Source organism: Nipponia nippon, unplaced genomic scaffold (genome assembly GCF_047370975.1).
Source record: "Nipponia nippon isolate SJK-2023a ecotype South Korea unplaced genomic scaffold, ASM4737097v1 scaffold_83, whole genome shotgun sequence".
NCBI lineage: Eukaryota > Metazoa > Chordata > Aves > Pelecaniformes > Threskiornithidae > Nipponia > Nipponia nippon.
The window spans coordinates 171,633-194,031 of record NW_028262406.1 but is presented as its reverse complement, the minus strand read 5'-3'; the positions used below and the strand labels follow the sequence as shown (position 1 = coordinate 194,031).

Sequence of the window (22,399 nt, the reverse complement as noted above, 5' to 3'; positions counted from 1 at the left end):
CGGAGGTATTTCTTTTTAGTAGGGAGCCTGTGAGTCTTCCAAGCGTGCCGGGGCCTGCGGCTGCGTTTTTGGGTATGTAATTACATCGGGTTAGGGGTAGGGGTAGGGCTAGGGGTCAGGGTTAGGGTTGGGGCTGGGGTTAGAGCCTTTTTCCAGGGCTCTTTGTCGTTAGACCCAGAAGCCCTGCACGCAGACTTGTTCTCGCTGCTGGTGGGAGAGAGAGTGGCGTCTCCACCTGGGGACCGCTCTGCCACATGTTGTTTGGGTGTCGTCTGTCTGGCGGGGGGAGACGTGTATTTTGTGTAGGCCCAGAATCGTGCCCGTCCGCAGGTTCAAGCCGCTTGTTCCAGGGCTCAGGGCAAGGGGAGCCGTGGGAGCAATTGCCTGTCTTTCCCGCCAAGTCAGTACCCTGCTGTGGCCCTTGACCCTCTGCCATGCAGCATCCCCTGGGGAAGGGAGGCCTTTGGTCCCTCAAGGAGCCAAGTCCAGTAGTTGGCAGGCTGCAGAGCCCTCTGTCTGCCTTTCTCTAGGGCCAGGGAACTCCTTTTCTCCTCCTTTCCCGTCCAGCCTGGCTGGAGTGGCCTCCCAGCCTGTCCTCTAGAGGTGAAAGCTGGGGGAGGTACAGGGCAGAAAGGGTGGTTTGGGTCTGGGGGGCCAAGTCAGTGCAGTTCCCTGAGTGGAGGCTGCTTTGGCCGTGAGAGGGCAATGGTCTGAACAGGGTCTCCCAAAGGCAGTGCTGCAGCAGCAGCAGCGCGTGGGCGGCCCAGCTCCAGCCCTGCCCTCTGAAGGCCAAAGCTGGGAAGAAGAGGTAGGAGGAGGAAGAAGGGGCAGCAGGTCAGCACGTGGTCGAGGCCCCCTGCTCAAAGTGTTGCGCGTGGTGGAGAAAACCCTGCAAAGGAAAGACTAAAAGTGTAGGTTAGAGAGCCGACATTGCTTTATTCTGCGCAGGGTGCTCGGTGGTAAGTCCACAAATGGAGCGCACCGTCATACAAAACTACAGCACATTGATCGGGTTCCGTGATTAGTATAGACCTGCCTAAATGGACACTTGTTGGTTAGTGATGAACATTTCATACACTGTTGGTTTACTGGATTTGAATGAGGCTCGCTTGCTATGTAAATTAGCACGCGTGGTCCTTTCTGGCGTGGGGGGGCCAGTCTTTTGGGTCCTGGATCGAGTCGGTGGTGGCGATCTCCCCTCGCCGCATTTACCTCTCACCCAGTTTGTGCAGTGTTATCAAACGTCATGCTTCTCTGGCCGCTGTCCCGTCTTCGGTGCCAAGGTGGTCCCTTTTATCGGCGCGTTAGCCGAGGTTAGAGGTTAGAGGCGTTAGTTTTCCACAGTTCGTTACTCATAGAAAGACTTTCATATCTGTTAGCTCCCCCCCCCCAGTTCCTTTCCCAAGGCAGAAGTGGTTAGTAGTTTTGCTAATTGGAAGATTCCTGTTTCTGCAGGACGTTATTTCCCCGCTTTGAGACTTGTCTAAGCGTATTCCTTAGAACAGTCTCATTTTTGCGGCAGACTGCTGGCAAAGCAAGAGCTGCAGGTGCGTTGTAGAAGCAGCAACAAACATACAAAAGCTAAGAGGCTTCTTATCAATAATGGCACCAATCTTTTGAGCCATAGGTTTAAATCAGGGACGCAGGAAGTGAAGCGTTTCCAAGGCTCTTGGCATCCTAAAGATGCATCGTCTCTTGGAATTCCAGGTAAGATTTTAGTTTGTTGCCCAACTTGACTTAAATCAAGGTAACAAGAGCATCCCCAGCCTTCCGTTCCCCCTTCACAACCAAGCTGCTTCCATCAGTGAAGGCTCCCAGTCAGCATTCTGTAAAGGAGTATCCTTCAAGTCTGAACGCCTAGAGTACACCTGTTCTCGGGGATAACCAGCGATGCGCTTTCTGTGGCAGCACGGCTGCAAGAGCGTGTGGCACAGAAACAGTTGTTTTCTGTGCCCAAGTCAATTCTCGTGCCTCTTGTATTAGCAACACAGCAGGTGCCGCCGCTCTCGGGCATCCTGGCCGTGCAGAGCTTACTTTACAGCACTCCTAAGAGCGACTTTTAGTTCGTCAAATCCTTGCCGGCGTTCTGGAGTCCGGTCCAATATCTGTCCTGGTCCCTTAACAGCTTCCTCCAAAGGTTTAGCCATGAATACGCCATGCAGCCCTTCCTAGAACTGCGCTGAGTTCTCTTTTTGGATGGGGGTGGGGTGGTGGTGTGCGATTTGGCAAGATGGCCTTTTTTCTCTCAGCTCCCAGTTTCCTTTCTCCTTGGGATATTTCAAATGCAGGCTAAATTGCATTTTTCTGCATAAGCCGTGCTTTCTTTCGTGACACTCTGTAGCCTGCCAACCCCAGCGAGTTCACTAGATTAATTCAATAAATGAATCACCCCCCTCTTTACATTCTTGAGCCGTGTCTGCCCCCAACAAGATATCATCTACATGTTGTACGAAGGCAGTGGTAGGCTTCTTAGCTTGCCATTGCTCTAGTTCTTTTGCCAAGCCATTACCAAAGGTGGTAGGACTCTTCTTGAATCCCTGAGGAAGCCCTGTCCAGCAGACCTGCATTTTGCGTCCCATTGCAGGGCTCTCCCCTTCAAAATCGAACAGCTTCTGACTTTGTTCACCCAATGGAATACAAAAGAAAGCCTCTTTTCAGTCCAGCACTGCCAAATAAACATTTGAATCAACTAGGGTTGTCAGCAGAGCGTAAGGATTAGGCACCACCGGGTGTACCTCAATCACTATTTGATGAGTAGCTCTTAGTTCCTGTACTAACCGACATTCCCAGGAGCGTGGCTTTTTATCGGGCCAAATCGGGGTGTTATATTCAGACCGACACTCTGGCAACCGTCCGTATTTTAGAAACTTATTCATTATAGGCTCCAGTCCAGCCCGAGCTTCCCATTTCATGGGCTATTGTTTTTGTCTTAGCGGCTTTGCTCCCGGTTTCACTTCCACTTTTAGCGGTTCTGCTGCTTTGGCGCTTCCAGGTTTTTCGGTTGCCCATTCAAAGGGAACCGCTGCATTCATGATTTCAGAGGGGGCTTCAGTTGGTTCTTGCTTATTTTCAGCATTCTTTGTTTCGGACAATTGCGGTAACATGTACACTTGTGCCTGCCAGGCATTATTTTGCGGCCTGTGTACTCCAACTTTATTGTGAGCACGAGTTACCTGTGCTCCCAATTTCTTTACTGAAGCCCTTCCCCTCAGAGGTAGGGGACATTCTGGCACAGAGAGAAATTCATGTGCAAGTGCTTTGTTTCCAATTTCCCCCTTAGTCGGCTGAAAGAAAGGCCTAGTCCCTCGTTTTCCCCTGGCACCAATTCCTGACATAGCGAATTGACTCACAGGTCCTCTGCGACTGTTTAAGACCGAATATGTTGCTGCTGTGTCATCTAGAAATGTAAGTGTCTCGTTCCCCAGCTTAACTGAAAGCAGGGGATCAGCTGGGGAGACCTTTGTGTTTTGCCCCGGTGCCCTTCCTTCATCGTGCGAATCCTCTGACGCCATAAGGTGGGCATTTCTTACCCGATCTTGCTCCTCTAGCCCCTTTAGGTTCGGGCGTTCATTTTTCCAGTCTGCCTCCTGTTTAGAGGCCGCACATTGCTTTGGCCCCACCAGGGTTAGGTTTTGTGAACCTCTTCCCGGCGTCATTCTGCCTCGACCCCCTCTTACTCCACTTCCACCCCTACCTTTCCTTCTACTATTCTGGCCGTTTCTTGCTGCTGCCAGCAAAGATGCTTGCAACTTCCTTCTGTTCTCTGTTGCTCCTTCCTTTCTCTCTCATCCCAGTTAGCGACATAGCCCTGTCCCCATCGACTTTCTGTAACCTTCTCCTTCTCTCCTGCGCCTACTGCCCAAGAAAGACGGTGTTGAACACCCTCCCATTTGCTTCATCATCCGCATTCCAATCCATCCGTTTTCTAGCAGTTTCACACAGCCTCTCCTAGAAAGTAGAGGGGTCCTCATTTTCACTCTGTACCCCCTGATAGAACTTGGCAAGATTTGTAGATCTAGGTACCCCCTGCTTTACCCCACACAAAAGGAACTGCTGATACTGTTTAATCATCAGTCACCCTGCTGCCGTCTTTGGATGCCAGGCAGGTTCTTGTGCAGGCAGAAGACGATCCGGACCCTCCCTGGTGTTTAACCTCATGCTGTCCTCCGGAGCTTTGCCTAACACCATTCCCTTCTCGGGGAGAAGTAAAGTATTAAGCAACACGTGCATATCTTTCCAATCCGCGTTATGATTTTCAGGTGTCGCCTGGACAGGCTTGGATCGCATCAGAAGTCTCATTCCCTATTTGTTCAGAAAGTGCCAAAATATTGGCTGTTGCTTTTGCAAGTTCACTAACTGCTAAGCAAGGAAGAAAGCACCTGGTAAAGGAATGGAAGCCAGCTGGCCGATGAATGAACGGATTGTGGCTTCTTCGATGCCTGTTCCTAGGTGCTCCTATCCGTAGCCCTGCGTTCATTTCATTGACTCTGGTAATGTTAGGGAGAAGCGCACCTAGGGTACAAGTCCCAGAGCAGCTGGGCAGCCCGACTTTCCGTGCCTTGTTTGCACATAGCCAAATTTCCACCAATTCCTTTCCGAAGGCAGAAGCGGTTAGTAGTTTTGCTAATTGGCAAATTGCTGTTTGTGCAGGAGATGAAGAGGCGGGTGAGCGAGAGCGGGTGGCCCCCGTGCGTGTCCCGAGGGGCCTGCAGGGTGGCCGGGCAGCAGCTGGGCGGCGGCCTAGCGAGGCGCTGATGCAACAATGCAGTGGCCCAGCAAGGCGATGATGATGCAAGAATGCGCGCTGGCTCTATATAGCCGCTCGCTGGGAGAGCGGCTGTGGTGGCCACAGCTGGGTGCCTCTGGAGCAAGAGGAGCCAGCGCAGGGTCGGAGCTCTCGGAGAGCTCTTGGAAGGAGCCATGGAGCAGCGTCTCACTGGTGTCATGGGAAACGTGGACGCGGTGCGGAAGAGGGGAGAGGTGAGGAACGGTGCGAAGGAGAGGGCTGATGCCGGGAGCGTGGGACAGGCAGGGCTGCTGTGGGGGCCTGGGGCGTGCGCAGGGAGCTGGGAGGGATGCAGAGGTGGCTGGTCTGGGGAGAGTTTGCAGGGCGTCCTGCCTCGCTGCCCAGCCTGGCTTGCGTCTAAGCAGGTGGGAGGGGTCGGTGCGAAAGGACGCGGCCGTGGGTTGAGGAAGGGATGGGAGCTGTGGGGCCGTGGTGGAGGAAGCAGAGAGCAGCCTTTGACTGGGCCGCTCTTGGCGCTCCGCTTGGTTGGAGTCTTGGGAGAGCCTTTCTAGCAAGTGCCGTGCAGGAGGCTTCTGGAGCTAGCGGCTGAGTGCCGACGAGTGTCTCGTCCCTCTTTGTAGCTCGGGAAGAGGAGACCGTCAGTGTCAGGAGGAGGGAGTGGGCTGCTGGACCTCCCGCTTGGTGTCAAGATCCCTGTGGTGCCTGGCTCCAAGCCTGTCTTCTGCAGGACAAAGCTGGGGGAAAAGGTAAAGGAAGTGGGAAGGGGTAGAAGAGCCAGCCCTCCTCCTTTTTTTGGAGGGAGTAGAGGGGAGGTCGTGGCTGCCTGGCGCGGACCTGCGTTTTAAGGGCTGGGCTTGAACTTTTCAGTCTGAAGGTTCCTTTGAGGTCTGCAGTTCTTGCCGGTGGCCTCGGATGCCTACTGTGCTGGTGGGGTTTGTGTTCTCTCCCCGATCCCAGCCCCGCCCATCCCAGCCCAGCCTGGTGCAGCCTAGCGCGGTCCAGCGTGGCCCTGCAGTCTGGCTGTGGGGTTCTGTGTGCCTTCCGAAGGCTGGAGAAGAGTGTGGGTCTTGCAAGTACCTTCCCCTTTTGACAAGCGCTGCTGTCTCCTGCCTCCTTCCTAGTCTGGGCAATGTCTCTTACAGCTTCAGCAGCCCTCTGGTTATTTCAATCTGGGAGATCCATGCTGCCGCCAGCTGAGCACGGAATACAACAGCCTGCATGACCCGCATCTGCGGGCCTACCACAATCGCAAGGACAACCTGCGGAGGCTGAAGAGAGAGGGTTCCATCACCAGTGATGGCAAAGTAGGTTTGGAGGTGGGGCTGCTAAAAGCAGCGCTCATCAAGCGGGGTTCCCAGAGCGCTTGCTGCAGCTGGCTGTTGCTGTCAGAGGGCCCAGGGCTGTGGGGCTGGTTTTGCTGGGAGCAGAAGTGGCGGCAGCATCCCTCGGGCAAGTCGCAGTCCTGCTCTTCTCCGTCCGCCCCGCGCTGCCCGAGTGTTGAGGAGGCAGCCGGCGTGAGGCGTGGCGCTGGGGCGAGGAGCACCGCTGAGCCCTGGCGGCGGGGGGAGTCAGGGTCCCCGGCAGCGAGGAAGGGAGGGGAGGGGAGGGGAGGGTGTGGAGAGGAGCAGCTCCTGGGTTTGGTGTGTTTTGGGGAAGAGAGTCTACGTAGGTGGGTTGAGAGTTGTTGGGGGATATCTCCCCTCCTCTCTCCCTAGGTGGTTTGCACTCTGAAGGAGTTCAATGAGTACAGGCAGTACCTGACCACGCTGAAGCTGGAGGCAGAGAAAATGTTTGTGCGAGAGGAGGTAGGCAAAGCGGCGTGTTGGTGGACCCCTGTGAGCGGCACGGTGCCAAAGGCTGGGGCTTTACTTGCGGCCTCTGGCAAGTAAAGGGGAGGCGGTCAGTGCAGCAGAGGCGAGGGCTGTGCGGCTGGGCCAGGCGCTGTGGCAGGGAAAGGAGTACCGGGCTGCGAGCTGGGGTAGCGCAGGGTGCCGGGGTGCGGATGGGCAGGAAAGTCACGTGGAAGCCCGCGGAGTGCCGAGGGAAGCATTTCTCTTGGGCCCTCGTGGCGTGGCCGAAGCAGAGCGGTGTCCTGGGCCCGCGGGAGGCCTGAGCGCGCAGGGGCGTGAGCGCTCGTGCAGGCAACAGCAAGCCACAGCCTGGTGTCACCTTTCAGAAGAAGCTTCGTCAAGAGCTGGCGCAATTAGAGGATGGCTGGGAAGTGCCGGGAGGGACTGATGTTTCTCGCCTGCGAGAGTGGCTGCTGCGGGAGCAAAGAAAGAGTTTGCCAGGTGGCGAGAGGCAGAGGAGGCAGAGGTAAGCAAAGGGCAAGCGAGGGTTGCTCTTGAAGGGGGTGCGTGGTCCCTGAGAGAAGTCCTGGAGCGTCCTTGTTGCAGTAAACAAGCAAAGCCCGTCGGTGGAAGGGGGCGTTGGCGGCTGCGAACACGTTGGCGCAGTCTGCGTTTGGAGCCTTGGAGTGGCATGTGGAAGCTGCTGCGGGGTCTAGTGGAGCAAAGCAAGCCGGAGCAGGCTGATGGGAGTGTCTGAGCGGAAACTGGCTCCTTCTCAGCTGCCTTCTTTCTCTTGACAGGCACCTGACTGGGCTCAAGAAGCGGATTGAAAGACTGGAGGCTCTTGAAAAAGAGCAACGCCTCCTCCGGCAGGTCGAGTGCCAGCAGCAGCAGCAGCTGGGAGAGAGGAGACAGCCAGGCACGCGGAGCAGGTCTGAGAAGTCCGCTGTCAAAGGGAAGGCGGTGAGTAGGAGCCGGGTGGATGCAGGGGGCCGCCTCTGCTGTGCGGCAGCTCGCTGGTACCCGGGCCTCAGGAGAGGGTGCTGCCCCCCCCCCCCTCCTCAGGCGCTGGGGGCTTGCAAGCGGTGCCTGGTTGCTGAGGAGGTGGTGCGTGGCTGGTGTGCGCGTTTGCGGGTGGCTGTCAGAGAGCAAGAAGCGGTCGCTTTCCTTCCTGTGTCCCTCGGACTCGAGGCACTGTCCCTTTCTGCCTGTGCCTGGGCACTCTCAGTGGCCGCTTCTGCACGCAGACTGGCACATTTAACATGAACGTGTGAGGTGCACTCAATGGCCGCACGGTCCCTGGTGCTGGTTTTGCATCTGGTTGCAAAGCTCTGGTTGCAAAGTTGCAGCGTCGCTGAAGCTGACAGTGGTGGTGCTTGGGCTTTGTTGGGCTGGTTTTCTCTTCAAGGAGGTCTTGGATTAGCTTAGCGGAGAGCCTGCTGTTGCCCTGTTCTCCTTAGTGGGGGCCCCGCTAACTGTTGCCCAGGTCCATCCCCTGCAACAGCGTGTCGGGAAGCGTTTGCCGGTGGTGTGGGGTGGTATGGACGCCAGGGTGAAGGGTTAAGCTCCTTCTGCCGTGGCAGCCAGGCTGTCAAGCTGCAAAAGAGCAAATGACGGGAGAGGACAATTTGAGGCCGCTGCCTGGCTCTGTTCTTGACTCGCGCCTTCTTGCCCAGTTTGCCCGAGGCTGGCAGCCCACGGTGGACTTTGAGAGTGCCTCCGGTCCCAAGGATGTTTCCTTGGGCTGGCAGCCAAGAGCCAGGCGCCACAAGAAAAAGGATGGTTTCCTTTTCTGCTCGGAAAAGCAGCGTTCTTGGCGTTTGGCCTCGCAAAGGGGCCAAGGGGCCACCCTCGTGCAGGGCAGCAGTTTCCCAGGAGTGCGTGGGACCCGTGGCAGAAGAGCCTGGAGCCAAGAGCGTGGCGCAGTACCTTCCACGGCTTTGCCTCCGCTCTTCAACTGTGCGCAGCGTCTCCCGCGGCTGGAGCCAAGGAGCGCGTTGGAAGTAGCGTCCCGTGGGGGGCCTGCTGTGCCCTGGGGCCTGTCCTCTGGCCACGATCAGCGGTAGCCAGGCAGGCAGTAGCTTGCAGTTCAGGGCCCCCGGCAGCTGGTTGAGCGTGCCGAGGTGCGGGCGGAAGGGGCTAGAGCACCCTTTGCTCTAAGGAAAATGTCACGTGCTTGATTCTGAGAAGTGCCCCCAGCACTTGTCTCCTGGCCGCGGGAGAGCCGCAAGCTGCGTGGGCCAGGTGGCCTAGAGAGAAGGCCTAGAGAGAAGTGTTTCAAGCTTGACTGGTAGGGACTCGTGTGGGCAGGCGTCTTGTGAGGAGGAAGAGGAAAGCAAAGGGAGGTGAAGGACCACGTTGACTCATCAAGTGCTCCTCATTGTAGTGTCCGAAGCGTGCCGGAGAAGAAGCGCCTAAGAGCATAGAGGCTGCGCTGCTGCGGGCTGCGCTGGCAGAAGACCAGGAGCTCAAAGAGGTGGCTGAGAGCATGGTCGAGGAAGTGCTGGAGCGGGTGAAGGCGCTGGCTCAGTGCGTCCACGTCTTGAGGAGGGCTCCCCGTGAGGTCAGCGGAAGGTTGTTTGGCAGTGCCAGAGAGGCAGAGCCTTTGGACGCTTGTCCCGCGGATGGCCGGGAGAAAATGAGAGTGGTGGCTGGAGAGATTGTGGCGACCGTGCTGGAGAGGTTTGGGGAGCTTTTGGCATCGTGGAGGTGTGCTGCAGCTGAGGCAGGGCCGTCAGGCAGGCGGGGGGAGGCGGAAGTAGCAGCTTCCGAGAGAGCATCTTGGCGGTCCTGTCTTGAGCAAAGGACCAAAGAGGCCATTGCAAGTGTTAGGTCCACCTTGTCATCGTTTGTAGCTTCTCAGTTTGAAGAGGACTTTTGCTGTGAGTTTTCTGAGATCCTGAAGCTTCAGGGCGTGAGAGAAGGACAAGGATCACGCAGAGGCTGGGAAGAGCAGCTGCCAGAAGCAAGCAAGAGAGCAAAGTTGCCCGTGTTGCAACCGCTGCAAAACGGTGCTGCCGTCTCCCGAGTGAGTCGTGAGCTTGCCGAGGAGAGCATCCAAAAGGCCATCTGCAGAGTTCAGCAGCTGGATGCGGAATTGATGGGCTATGCCCGAAGCGTTGTGCTTGAAGTTGTGGCAACCGTGAGGAAGAAGTTAGAGGCAGAAAGGAAGGGCAAGGAAGACTCGGCGACGCTTCCAGCAAGGAAGGTCTTGCCACCTCTCCGTCTGCCTGCAACAGTCAGGCCTTCAGAGGCAGCAGGCGAATTGAAAGAGGAGAGGTCAGCTCCTCTCCTCCCACCTGTCCTGCGAGGCCCTGAGCGAGATGCTCGCCGGGCACCGGAAGACCTGCCAAAGTCCGTGGATGACGCCTGCGGAGCCCCAGCAAGGTCTTCAGTGCCCGCGTGTGAAAGTGTGCGTATCCTGAGGGCGGGGAGCACGGCAGGCAGCCTCCCCTGCACGGGCGCGCAGTTTCCGAGGCAGCCCGTGCCTCCAGCGGGTCCGAAGCCCCCTAGGCAGGCAGGAGCATGGCGCAGACCGGTGCGTTTAAAGCTGCTCCTGGAGGAGCCCGTGCAGCCCGAGTCATTGAAGAGGGCGGTAGCTGGGAGCCTTGTGGAGGGTGTCCTGAGGAGGCGTGCGGCTCCAGGGCCAGAGAGCGCGCGGGCAGCTCCCCCAGGCAGAGAATAAAGAGTTTTCTCCCAGGGGCTTGCTTGTGCCTGTCTTTATTCATGCCAGGCCATAGTGTGCCTGCCATGTTTTCCCTCGCCTGCCTCCCTCCTACAGCCTCGGTCAGGCTAAGACGCAGTTTGACAGGGCATCTGCAGTAGGGAAGAGAAGAGCAGGCAGCGCTTTTGCCTTGTTGAGAAAGCTTTGTGGCCGGGCTAGCTGAGGGGCTAGTGAAGCTCTGTAAAGCTATACTCCTGCCTTCTGTGAGTGGGATCTGTAGGTGCTGTTGAAGGCTGGCGCCTTGTTCTGGGCATTTCTTCTCTCGTCCCATCAAGTGCTCCTGATGGGCCTTTGGGTTCCCACCCAGGGCCCGCTTTTGGTGTCCCATGAAGGGAGCGCCCTTCAGCTTTTCATCTTGCCTAGCCCCCTGCTCTTCTCCTCTTGTCTCCTCGAGGCGCCTCTGTTTGCCTTTCCGTGGGCCCTAGGGCCCAGCGTGGGCCTTTTGGGGCAAGCGAGGGGCCACCAAAGGGCCTTCCGGTGCCTCCCAAGGCCCTCCATTTCCGTGTGCCCTTTGGTGCGGCCTGGAGCTGCAGATGTGGTGCGGCCCAGAGCCCTGGGTGTGCCTTTGGGTGGGCAGGCCGAGCCCTTTGCATGCCTCTGGGTCGCCACCAGGGCCCTGCGTCTGCCTTTCTCTCTGCCCTTGTGTCCTGTTTTCCCCTCCAGACTGGCTGGAGTGGGCTCCCAGCCCGTCCTCTACAGGAGAAAGGTGGGGGATGTGCGGGGCACACATGGCGGTTGGGGGCCGGGGCGGGGGGCCGCCTGTGGAGGTCGGCCTAGGAGGCGCCGCGGGCCAGAGGCCGGAGGGGGCTTCAGTTGGTTCTTGCTTATTTTCAGCATTCTTTGTTTCGGACGATTCCGGTAACATGTACCCTGAGCCTGAGGAAAGGGGAGGAGAGGGGTTTCCTGCGTCCTTTGTTTGTGCTTGTGAAGCCGCAAGTCAGGAATTAGCCGTTGAGAGCCAGGGGCCGAAACTCGAATTCAGGGCTGTTCCCCGAGTGGAGGCTGCTTTGGCCGTGACAGGGCCCAGCTGCAGCCCTGCCCTCCGAAGGCCAAGGCTGGGAAGAAGAGGTAGGAGGAGGAAGAAGGGGCAGCAGGTCAGCACGTGGTCGAGGGCCCCTGCTCAAAGCAGGGGGAGCGAGAGCAGGTAGCCCACGTGCGTGTCCCGACGGGCCTGCAGGGCTGTGCGGGCAGCAGCCGGTGTTAGCAAAATGGATTGTTTGCATTTTCTTTTCTTGCCGTTTGTGCGTGGGCAGCGGCAAGAAGGCAGCAGAAGCGCACGCTAGCTAAAACCCCTTGCATTGTCAGCGATAAAGGTGCCTTGGAGCTGGGAGCCCGAGAAGGACCCCGTGTTACACTCTTGATTCCTTCTAATGCAATTTGAAGACCTCCCAGGCATTCCTTTTTCCAATGTAGCGAGCCTGTTGGCTTTGGCCGTGACATGCCCTGTTAGCATTCGCCTTTGAGTATTTGTTGACACGGCCCCCCCACCCCATGCCAGTGCACTTCATGCTTATTTAGTAGCTGAGTTGGCACTGTTTGGTTGGTGCTCTGCTGCTTTCAGCCAATTTGGTTTGGCTTCTTCTAACAGCAGAGCCTCTTGCAGAGGCGAGGTCGCTGTTGGTCAGACTCTGGTTCGCGTGTCTTGGAAGGTCTCCGTGTTGACACTGTAGCTTTTTCTTCAGTAACATGCCCTCCTTTTGTTTAGCGCATACCTGCGCGCTTTAAACGGGCGCAGAGTAGTATTTGTATGCAGGAATTTGAGCAAGACGGGTTGGGCATAGGTGAGCAAAAGGGCAGACTCTGCTCTCCACAAGGAGTAAAACTGCTCGTACCGCACGGATAAATGGTTTCAATATTGGGGGAATAGAAGGAAATGGAGTTGACAAGCGGTTCCACCATTCTCTTCCTTTTGGGTCCCATCTTATGCTTTGTGCTAAAGCTTTCCAGTTTTGCCATTGGGCTTCTGGTGGTTTCTTGTTATCTGTGCGGCTGAACCAACAAAGTGCTTGCAAATCTGCACAGCCGTGGGTGGCCCTAAGTACCAAGCAATCTATAGCTGCTCTGTTTTGTAGGATGGTTTGAATTTGGTTGAATGTTGTTCCTCTTGGAGGAAGGCAATGCAAGTGGAGGTGGCCTTCAGAGTTTTTGCTGGTGTACAGGCCACCTTTGTCCGTTGGAGGTTGGCAGGGAGTGCTAGTGCAGGGCCTGCCACTAATGGCAGGCTTCATGCTGCTGCTTCCGCCTTGCTCCAAGGATGTACCTTGGAGTGAGAATCCGGTGGCAGAGCCGGAGACAGGCTCCTTCTGCTTGTATTTTGCTTGGCGGAGGTATTTCTTTTTAGTAGGGAGCCTGTGAGTCTTCCAAGCGTGCCGGGGCCTGCGGCTGCGTTTTTGGGTATGTAATTACATCGGGTTAGGGGTAGGGGTAGGGCTAGGGGTCAGGGTTAGGGTTGGGGCTGGGGTTAGAGCCTTTTTCCAGGGCTCTTTGTCGTTAGACCCAGAAGCCCTGCACGCAGACTTGTTCTCGCTGCTGGTGGGAGAGAGAGTGGCGTCTCCACCTGGGGACCGCTCTGCCACATGTTGTTTGGGTGTCGTCTGTCTGGCGGGGGGAGACGTGTATTTTGTGTAGGCCCAGGATCGTGCCCGTCCGCAGGTTCAAGCCGCTTGTTCCAGGGCTCAGGGCAAGGGGAGCCGTGGGAGCAACTTGACTTAAATCAAGGTAACAAGAGCATCCCCAGCCTTCCGTTCCCCCTTCACAACCAAGCTGCTTCCATCAGTGAAGGCTCCCAGTCAGCATTCTGTAAAGGAGTATCCTTCAAGTCTGAACGCCTAGAGTACACCTGTTCTCGGGGATAACCAGCGATGCGCTTTCTGTGGCAGCACGGCTGCAAGAGCGTGTGGCACAGAAACAGTTGTTTTCTGTGCCCAAGTCAATTCTCGTGCCTCTTGTATTAGCAACACAGCAGGTGCCGCCGCTCTCGGGCATCCTGGCCGTGCAGAGCTTACTTTACAGCACTCCTAAGAGCGACTCTTAGTTCGTCAAATCCTTGCCGGCATTCTGGAGTCCGGTCCAATAGCTGTCCTGGTCCCTTAACAGCTTCCTCCAAAGGTTTAGCCATGAATACGCCATGCAGCCCTTCCTAGAACTGCGCTGAGTTCTCTTTTTGGATGGGGGTGAGGTGGTGGTGTGCGATTTGGCAGATGGCCTTTTTTCTCTCAGCTCCCAGTTTCCTTTCTCCTTGGGATATTTCAAATGCAGGCTAAATTGCATTTTTCTGCATAAGCCGTGCTTTCTTTCGTGACACTCTGTAGCCTGCCAACCCCAGCGAGTTCACTAGATTAATTCAATAAATGAATCACCCCCCTCTTTACATTCTTGAGCCGTGTCTGCCCCCAACAAGATATCATCTATATGTTGTACGAAGGCAGTGGTAGGCTTCTTAGCTTGCCATTGCTCTAGTTCTTTTGCCAAGCCATTACCAAAGGTGGTAGGACTCTTCTTGAATCCCTGAGGAAGCCCTGTCCAGCAGACCTGCATTTTGCGTCCCATTGCAGGGCTCTCCCCTTCAAAATCGAACAGCTTCTGACTTTGTTCACCCAATGGAATACAAAAGAAAGCCTCTTTTCAGTCCAGCACTGCCAAATAAACATTTGAATCAACTAGGGTTGTCAGCAGAGCGTAAGGATTAGGCACCACCGGGTGTACCTCAATCACTATTTGATGAGTAGCTCTTAGTTCCTGTACTAACCGACATTCCCAGGAGCGTGGCTTTTTATCGGGCCAAATCGGGGTGTTATATTCAGACCGACACTCTGGCAACCGTCCGTATTTTAGAAACTTATTCATTATAGGCTCCAGTCCAGCCCGAGCTTCCCATTTCATGGGCTATTGTTTTTGTCTTAGCGGCTTTGCTCCCGGTTTCACTTCCACTTTTAGCGGTTCTGCCGCTTTGGCGCTTCCAGGTTTTTCGGTTGCCCATTCAAAGGGAACCGCTGCATTCATGATTTCAGAGGGGGCTTCAGTTGGTTCTTGCTTATTTTCAGCATTCTTTGTTTCGGACAATTGCGGTAACATGTACACTTGTGCCTGCCAGGCATTATTTTGCGGCCTGTGTACTCCAACTTTATTGTGAGCACGAGTTACCTGTGCTCCCAATTTCTTTACTGAAGCCCTTCCCCTCAGAGGTAGGGGACATTCTGGCACAGAGAGAAATTCATGTGCAAGTGCTTTGTTTCCAATTTCCCCCTTAGTCGGCTGAAAGAAAGGCCTAGTCCCTCGTTTTCCCCTGGCACCAATTCCTGACATAGCGAATTGACTCACAGGTCCTCTGCGACTGTTTAAGACCGAATATGTTGCTGCTGTGTCATCTAGAAATGTAAAGTGTCTCATTCCCCAGCTTAACTGAAAGCAGGGGATCAGCTGGGGAGACCTTTGTGTTTTGCCCCGGTGCCCTTCCTTCATCGTGCGAATCCTCTGACGCCATAAGGTGGGCATTTCTTACCCGATCTTGCTCCTCTAGCCCCTTTAGGTTCGGGCGTTCATTTTTCCAGTCTGCCTCCTGTTTAGAGGCCGCACATTGCTTTGGCCCCACCAGGGTTAGGTTTTGTGAACCTCTTCCCGGCGTCATTCTGCCTCGACCCCCTCTTACTCCACTTCCACCCCTACCTTTCCTTCTACTATTCTGGCCGTTTCTTGCTGCTGCCAGCAAAGATGCTTGCAACTTCCTTCTGTTCTCTGTTGCTCTTTCCTTTCTCTCTCATCCCAGTTAGCGACATAGCCCTGTCCCCATCGACTTTCTGTAACCTTCTCCTTCTCTCCTGCGCCTACTGCCCAAGAAAGACGGTGTTGAACACCCTCCCATTTGCTTCATCATCCGCATTCCAATCCATCCGTTTTCTAGCAGTTTCACACAGCCTCTCCTAGAAAGTAGAGGGGTCCTCATTTTCACTCTGTACCCCCTGATAGAACTTGGCAAGATTTGTAGATCTAGGTACCCCCTGCTTTACCCCACACAAAAGGAACTGCTGATACTGTTTAATCATCAGTCACCCTGCTGCCGTCTTTGGATGCCAGGCAGGTTCTTGTGCAGGCAGAAGACGATCCGGACCCTCCCTGGTGTTTAACCTCATGCTGTCCTCCGGAGCTTTGCCTAACACCATTCCCTTCTCCTCGGGGAGAAGTAAAGTATTAAGCAACACGTGCATATCTTTCCAATCCGCGTTATGATTTTCAGGTGTCGCCTGGACAGGCTTGGATCGCATCAGAAGTCTCATTCCCTATTTGTTCAGAAAGTGCCAAAATATTGGCTGTTGCTTTTGCAAGTTCACTAACTGCTAAGCAAGGAAGAAAGCACCTGGTAAAGGAATGGAAGCCAGCTGGCCGATGAATGAACGGATTGTGGCTTCTTCGATGCCTGTTCCTAGGTGCTCCTATCTGTAGCCCTGCGTTCATTTCATTGACTCTGGTAATGTTAGGGAGAAGCACACCTAGGGTACAAGTCCCAGAGCAGCTGGGCAGCCCGACTTTCCGTGCCTTGTTTGCACATAGCCAAATTTCCACCAATTCCTTTCCGAAGGCAGAAGCGGTTAGTAGTTTTGCTAATTGGCAAATTGCTGTTTGTGCAGGAGATGAAGAGGCGGGTGAGCGAGAGCGGGTGGCCCCCGTGCGTGTCCCGAGGGGCCTGCAGGGTGGCCGGGCAGCAGCTGGGCGGCGGCCTAGCGAGGCGCTGATGCAACAATGCAGTGGCCCAGCAAGGCGATGATGATGCAAGAATGCGCGCTGGCTCTATATAGCCGCTCGCTGGGAGAGCGGCTGTGGTGGCCACAGCTGGGTGCCTCTGGAGCAAGAGGAGCCAGCGCAGGGTCGGAGCTCTCGGAGAGCTCTTGGAAGGAGCCATGGAGCAGCGTCTCACTGGTGTCATGGGAAACGTGGACGCGGTGCGGAAGAGGGGAGAGGTGAGGAACGGTGCGAAGGAGAGGGCTGATGCCGGGAGCGTGGGACAGGCAGGGCTGCTGTGGGGGCCTGGGGCGTGCGCAGGGAGCTGGGAGGGATGCAGAGGTGGCTGGTCTGGGGAGAGTTTGCAGGGCGTCCTGCCTCGCTGCCCAGCCTGGCTTGCGTCTAAGCAGGTGGGAGGGGTCGGTGCGAAAGGACGCGGCCGTGGGTTGAGGAAGGGATGGGAGCTGTGGGGCCGTGGTGGAGGAAGCAGAGAGCAGCCTTTGACTGGGCCGCTCTTGGCGCTCCGCTTGGTTGGAGTCTTGGGAGAGCCTTTCTAGCAAGTGCCGTGCAGGAGGCTTCTGGAGCTAGCGGCTGAGTGCCGACGAGTGTCTCGTCCCTCTTTGTAGCTCGGGAAGAGGAGACCGTCAGTGTCAGGAGGAGGGAGTGGGCTGCTGGACCTCCCGCTTGGTGTCAAGATCCCTGTGGTGCCTGGCTCCAAGCCTGTCTTCTGCAGGACAAAGCTGGGGGAAAAGGTAAAGGAAGTGGGAAGGGGTAGAAGAGCCAGCCCTCCTCCTTTTTTGGAGGGAGTAGAGGGGAGGTCGTGGCTGCCTGGCGCGGACCTGCGTTTTAAGGGCTGGGCTTGAACTTTTCAGTCTGAAGGTTCCTTTGAGGTCTGCAGTTCTTGCCGGTGGCCTCGGATGCCTACTGTGCTGGTGGGGTTTGTGTTCTCTCCCCGATCCCAGCCCCGCCCATCCCAGCCCAGCCTGGTGCAGCCTAGCGCGGTCCAGCGTGGCCCTGCAGTCTGGCTGTGGGGTTCTGTGTGCCTTCCGAAGGCTGGAGAAGAGTGTGGGTCTTGCAAGTACCTTCCCCTTTTGACAAGCGCTGCTGTCTCCTGCCTCCTTCCTAGTCTGGGCAATGTCTCTTACAGCTTCAGCAGCCCTCTGGTTATTTCAATCTGGGAGATCCATGCTGCCGCCAGCTGAGCACGGAATACAACAGCCTGCATGACCCGCATCTGCGGGCCTACCACAATCGCAAGGACAACCTGCGGAGGCTGAAGAGAGAGGGTTCCATCACCAGTGATGGCAAAGTAGGTTTGGAGGTGGGGCTGCTAAAAGCAGCGCTCATCAAGCGGGGTTCCCAGAGCGCTTGCTGCAGCCGGCTGTTGCTGTCAGAGGGCCCAGGGCTGTGGGGCTGGTTTTGCTGGGAGCAGAAGTGGCGGCAGCATCCCTCGGGCAAGTCGCAGTCCTGCTCTTCTCCGTCCGCCCCGCGCTGCCCGAGTGTTGAGGAGGCAGCCGGCGTGAGGCGTGGCGCTGGGGCGAGGAGCACCGCTGAGCCCTGGCGGCGGGGGAGTCAGGGTCCCCGGCAGCGAGGAAGGGAGGGGAGGGGAGGGGAGGGTGTGGAGAGGAGCAGCTCCTGGGTTTGGTGTGTTTTGGGGAAGAGAGTCTACGTAGGTGGGTTGAGAGTTGTTGGGGGATATCTCCCCTCCTCTCTCCCTAGGTGGTTTGCAGTCTGAAGGAGTTCAATGAGTACAGGCAGTACCTGACCACGCTGAAGCTGGAGGCAGAGAAAATGTTTGTGCGAGAGGAGGTAGGCAAAGCGGCGTGTTGGTGGACCCCTGTGAGCGGCACGGTGCCAAAGGCTGGGGCTTTACTTGCGGCCTCTGGCAAGTAAAGGGGAGGCGGTCAGTGCAGCAGAGGCGAGGGCTGTGCGGCTGGGCCAGGCGCTGTGGCAGGGAAAGGAGTACCGGGCTGCGAGCTGGGGTAGCGCAGGGTGCCGGGGTGCGGATGGGCAGGAAAGTCACGTGGAAGCCCGCGGAGTGCCGAGGGAAGCATTTCTCTTGGGCCCTCGTGGCGTGGCCGAAGCAGAGCGGTGTCCTGGGCCCGTGGGAGGCCTGAGCGCGCAGGGGCGTGAGCGCTCGTGCAGGCAACAGCAAGCCACAGCCTGGTGTCACCTTTCAGAAGAAGCTTCGTCAAGAGCTGGCGCAATTAGAGGATGGCTGGGAAGTGCCGGGAGGGACTGATGTTTCTCGCCTGCGAGAGTGGCTGCTGCGGGAGCAAAGAAAGAGTTTGCCAGGTGGCGAGAGGCAGAGGAGGCAGAGGTAAGCAAAGGGCAAGCAAGGGTTGCTCTTGAAGGGGGTGCGTGGTCCCTGAGAGAAGTCCTGGAGCGTCCTTGTTGCAGTAAACAAGCAAAGCCCGTCGGTGGAAGGGGGCGTTGGCGGCTGCGAACACGTTGGCGCAGTCTGCGTTTGGAGCCTTGGAGTGGCATGTGGAAGCTGCTGCGGGGTCTAGTGGAGCAAAGCAAGCCGGAGCAGGCTGATGGGAGTGTCTGAGCGGAAACTGGCTCCTTCTCAGCTGCCTTCTTTCTCTTGACAGGCACCTGACTGGGCTCAAGAAGCGGATTGAAAGACTGGAGGCTCTTGAAAAAGAGCAACGCCTCCTCCGGCAGGTCGAGTGCCAGCAGCAGCAGCAGCTGGGAGAGAGGAGACAGCCAGGCACGCGGAGCAGGTCTGAGAAGTCCGCTGTCAAAGGGAAGGCGGTGAGTAGGAGCCGGGTGGATGCAGGGGGCCGCCTCTGCTGTGCGGCAGCTCGCTGGTACCCGGGCCTCAGGAGAGGGTGCTACCCCCCCCCCCCCAGGCGCTGGGGGCTTGCAAGCGGTGCCTGGTTGCTGAGGAGGTGGTGCGTGGCTGGTGTGCGCGTTTGCGGGTGGCTGTCAGAGAGCAAGAAGCGGTCGCTTTCCTTCCTGTGTCCCTCGGACTCGAGGCACTGTCCCTTTCTGCCTGTGCCTGGGCACTCTCAGTGGCTGCTTCTGCACGCAGACTGGCACATTTAACATGAACGTGTGAGGTGCACTCAATGGCCGCACGGTCCCTGGTGCTGGTTTTGCATCTGGTTGCAAAGCTCTGGTTGCAAAGTTGCAGCGTCGCTGAAGCTGACAGTGGTGGTGCTTGGGCTTTGTTGGGCTGGTTTTCTCTTCAAGGAGGTCTTGGATTAGCTTAGCGGAGAGCCTGCTGTTGCCCTGTTCTCCTTAGTGGGGGCCCCGCTAACTGTTGCCCAGGTCCATCCCCTGCAACAGCGTGTCGGGAAGCGTTTGCCGGTGGTGTGGGGTGGTATGGACGCCAGGGTGAAGGGTTAAGCTCCTTCTGCCGTGGCAGCCAGGCTGTCAAGCTGCAAAAGAGCAAATGACGGGAGAGGACAATTTGAGGCCGCTGCCTGGCTCTGTTCTTGACTCGCGCCTTCTTGCCCAGTTTGCCCGAGGCTGGCAGCCCACGGTGGACTTTGAGAGTGCCTCCGGTCCCAAGGATGTTTCCTTGGGCTGGCAGCCAAGAGCCAGGCGCCACAAGAAAAAGGATGGTTTCCTTTTCTGCTCGGAAAAGCAGCGTTCTTGGCGTTTGGCCTCGCAAAGGGGCCAAGGGGCCACCCTCGTGCAGGGCAGCAGTTTCCCAGGAGTGCGTGGGACCCGTGGCAGAAGAGCCTGGAGCCAAGAGCGTGGCGCAGTACCTTCCACGGCTTTGCCTCCGCTCTTCAACTGTGCGCAGCGTCTCCCGCGGCTGGAGCCAAGGAGCGCGTTGGAAGTAGCGTCCCGTGGGGGGCCTGCTGTGCCCTGGGGCCTGTCCTCTGGCCACGATCAGCGGTAGCCAGGCAGGCAGTAGCTTGCAGTTCAGGGCCCCCGGCAGCTGGTTGAGCGTGCCGAGGTGCGGGCGGAAGGGGCTAGAGCACCCTTTGCTCTAAGGAAAATGTCACGTGCTTGATTCTGAGAAGTGCCCCCAGCACTTGTCTCCTGGCCGCGGGAGAGCCGCAAGCTGCGTGGGCCAGGTGGCCTAGAGAGAAGGCCTAGAGAGAAGTGTTTCAAGCTTGACTGGTAGGGACTCGTGTGGGCAGGCGTCTTGTGAGGAGGAAGAGGAAAGCAAAGGGAGGTGAAGGACCACGTTGACTCATCAAGTGCTCCTCATTGTAGTGTCCGAAGCGTGCCGGAGAAGAAGCGCCTAAGAGCATAGAGGCTGCGCTGCTGCGGGCTGCGCTGGCAGAAGACCAGGAGCTCAAAGAGGTGGCTGAGAGCATGGTCGAGGAAGTGCTGGAGCGGGTGAAGGCGCTGGCTCAGTGCGTCCACGTCTTGAGGAGGGCTCCCCGTGAGGTCAGCGGAAGGTTGTTTGGCAGTGCCAGAGAGGCAGAGCCTTTGGACGCTTGTCCCGCGGATGGCCGGGAGAAAATGAGAGTGGTGGCTGGAGAGATTGTGGCGACCGTGCTGGAGAGGTTTGGGGAGCTTTTGGCATCGTGGAGGTGTGCTGCAGCTGAGGCAGGGCCGTCAGGCAGGCGGGGGGAGGCGGAAGTAGCAGCTTCCGAGAGAGCATCTTGGCGGTCCTGTCTTGAGCAAAGGACCAAAGAGGCCATTGCAAGTGTTAGGTCCACCTTGTCATCGTTTGTAGCTTCTCAGTTTGAAGAGGACTTTTGCTGTGAGTTTTCTGAGATCCTGAAGCTTCAGGGCGTGAGAGAAGGACAAGGATCACGCAGAGGCTGGGAAGAGCAGCTGCCAGAAGCAAGCAAGAGAGCAAAGTTGCCCGTGTTGCAACCGCTGCAAAACGGTGCTGCCGTCTCCCGAGTGAGTCGTGAGCTTGCCGAGGAGAGCATCCAAAAGGCCATCTGCAGAGTTCAGCAGCTGGATGCGGAATTGATGGGCTATGCCCGAAGCATTGTGCTTGAAGTTGTGGCAACCGTGAGGAAGAAGTTAGAGGCAGAAAGGAAGGGCAAGGAAGACTCGGCGACGCTTCCAGCAAGGAAGGTCTTGCCACCTCTCCGTCTGCCTGCAACAGTCAGGCCTTCAGAGGCAGCAGGCGAATTGAAAGAGGAGAGGTCAGCTCCTCTCCTCCCACCTGTCCTGCGAGGCCCTGAGCGAGATGCTCGCCGGGCACCGGAAGACCTGCCAAAGTCCGTGGATGACGCCTGCGGAGCCCCAGCAAGGTCTTCAGTGCCCGCGTGTGAAAGTGTGCGTATCCTGAGGGCGGGGAGCACGGCAGGCAGCCTCCCCTGCACGGGCGCGCAGTTTCCGAGGCAGCCCGTGCCTCCAGCGGGTCCGAAGCCCCCTAGGCAGGCAGGAGCATGGCGCAGACCGGTGCGTTTAAAGCTGCTCCTGGAGGAGCCCGTGCAGCCCGAGTCATTGAAGAGGGCGGTAGCTGGGAGCCTTGTGGAGGGTGTCCTGAGGAGGCGTGCGGCTCCAGGGCCAGAGAGCGCGCGGGCAGCTCCCCCAGGCAGAGAATAAAGAGTTTTCTCCCAGGGGCTTGCTTGTGCCTGTCTTTATTCATGCCAGGCCATAGTGTGCCTGGGCGTTTTCCCTGCCATGTTTTCCCTCGCCTGCCTCCCTCCTACAGCCTCGGTCAGGCTAAGACACAGTTTGACAGGGCATCTGCAGTAGGGAAGAGAAGAGCAGGCAGCGCTTTTGCCTTGTTGAGAAAGCTTTGTGGCCGGGCTAGCTGAGGGGCTAGTGAAGCTCTGTAAAGCTATACTCCTGCCTTCTGTGAGTGGGATCTGTAGGTGCTGTTGAAGGCTGGCGCCTTGTTCTGGGCATTTCTTCTCTCGTCCCATCAAGTGCTCCTGATGGGCCTTTGGGTTCCCACCCAGGGCCCGCTTTTGGTGTCCCATGAAGGGAGCGCCCTTCAGCTTTTCATCTTGCCTAGCCCCCTGCTCTTCTCCTCTTGTCTCCTCGAGGCGCCTCTGTTTGCCTTTCCGTGGGCCCTAGGGCCCAGCGTGGGCCTTTTGGGGCAAGCGAGGGGCCACCAAAGGGCCTTCCGGTGCCTCCCAAGGCCCTCCATTTCCGTGTGCCCTTTGGTGCGGCCTGGAGCTGCAGATGTGGTGCGGCCCAGAGCCCTGGGTGTGCCTTTGGGTGGGCAGGCCGAGCCCTTTGCATGCCTCTGGGTCGCCACCAGGGCCCTGCGTCTGCCTTTCTCTCTGCCCTTGTGTCCTGTTTTCCCCTCCAGACTGGCTGGAGTGGGCTCCCAGCCCGTCCTCTACAGGAGAAAGGTGGGGGATGTGCGGGGCACACATGGCGGTTGGGGGGGCGGGGCGGGGGGCCGCCTGTGGAGGTCGGCCTAGGAGGCGCCGCGGGCCAGAGGCCGGAGGGGGCTTCAGTTGGTTCTTGCTTATTTTCAGCATTCTTTGTTTCGGACGATTCCGGTAACATGTACCCTGAGCCTGAGGAAAGGGGAGGAGA

General features: G+C 57.4%; 1 protein-coding gene across 1 annotated transcript in view; it reads left to right on the top strand.

Moving 5' to 3' along the window:
* Positions 1–4,920: 4,920 nt before the first annotated feature.
* The window catches only part of LOC148050416 (uncharacterized), a 44,359-nt gene continuing 26,880 nt past the window's right edge, over positions 4,921–22,399 (top strand). Inside the window, exons 1-11 of the mRNA XM_087742822.1 lie at positions 4,921–4,980; positions 5,368–5,493; positions 5,890–6,051; positions 6,463–6,552; positions 6,924–7,063; positions 7,338–7,500; positions 16,603–16,728; positions 17,124–17,285; positions 17,696–17,785; positions 18,157–18,296; positions 18,571–18,733. Of these exons, the coding sequence (XP_087598948.1) occupies positions 4,921–4,980; positions 5,368–5,493; positions 5,890–6,051; positions 6,463–6,552; positions 6,924–7,063; positions 7,338–7,500; positions 16,603–16,728; positions 17,124–17,285; positions 17,696–17,785; positions 18,157–18,296; positions 18,571–18,733 (1,422 nt within the window). The remainder of the gene's footprint in view (positions 4,981–5,367; positions 5,494–5,889; positions 6,052–6,462; positions 6,553–6,923; positions 7,064–7,337; positions 7,501–16,602; positions 16,729–17,123; positions 17,286–17,695; positions 17,786–18,156; positions 18,297–18,570; positions 18,734–22,399) is intronic.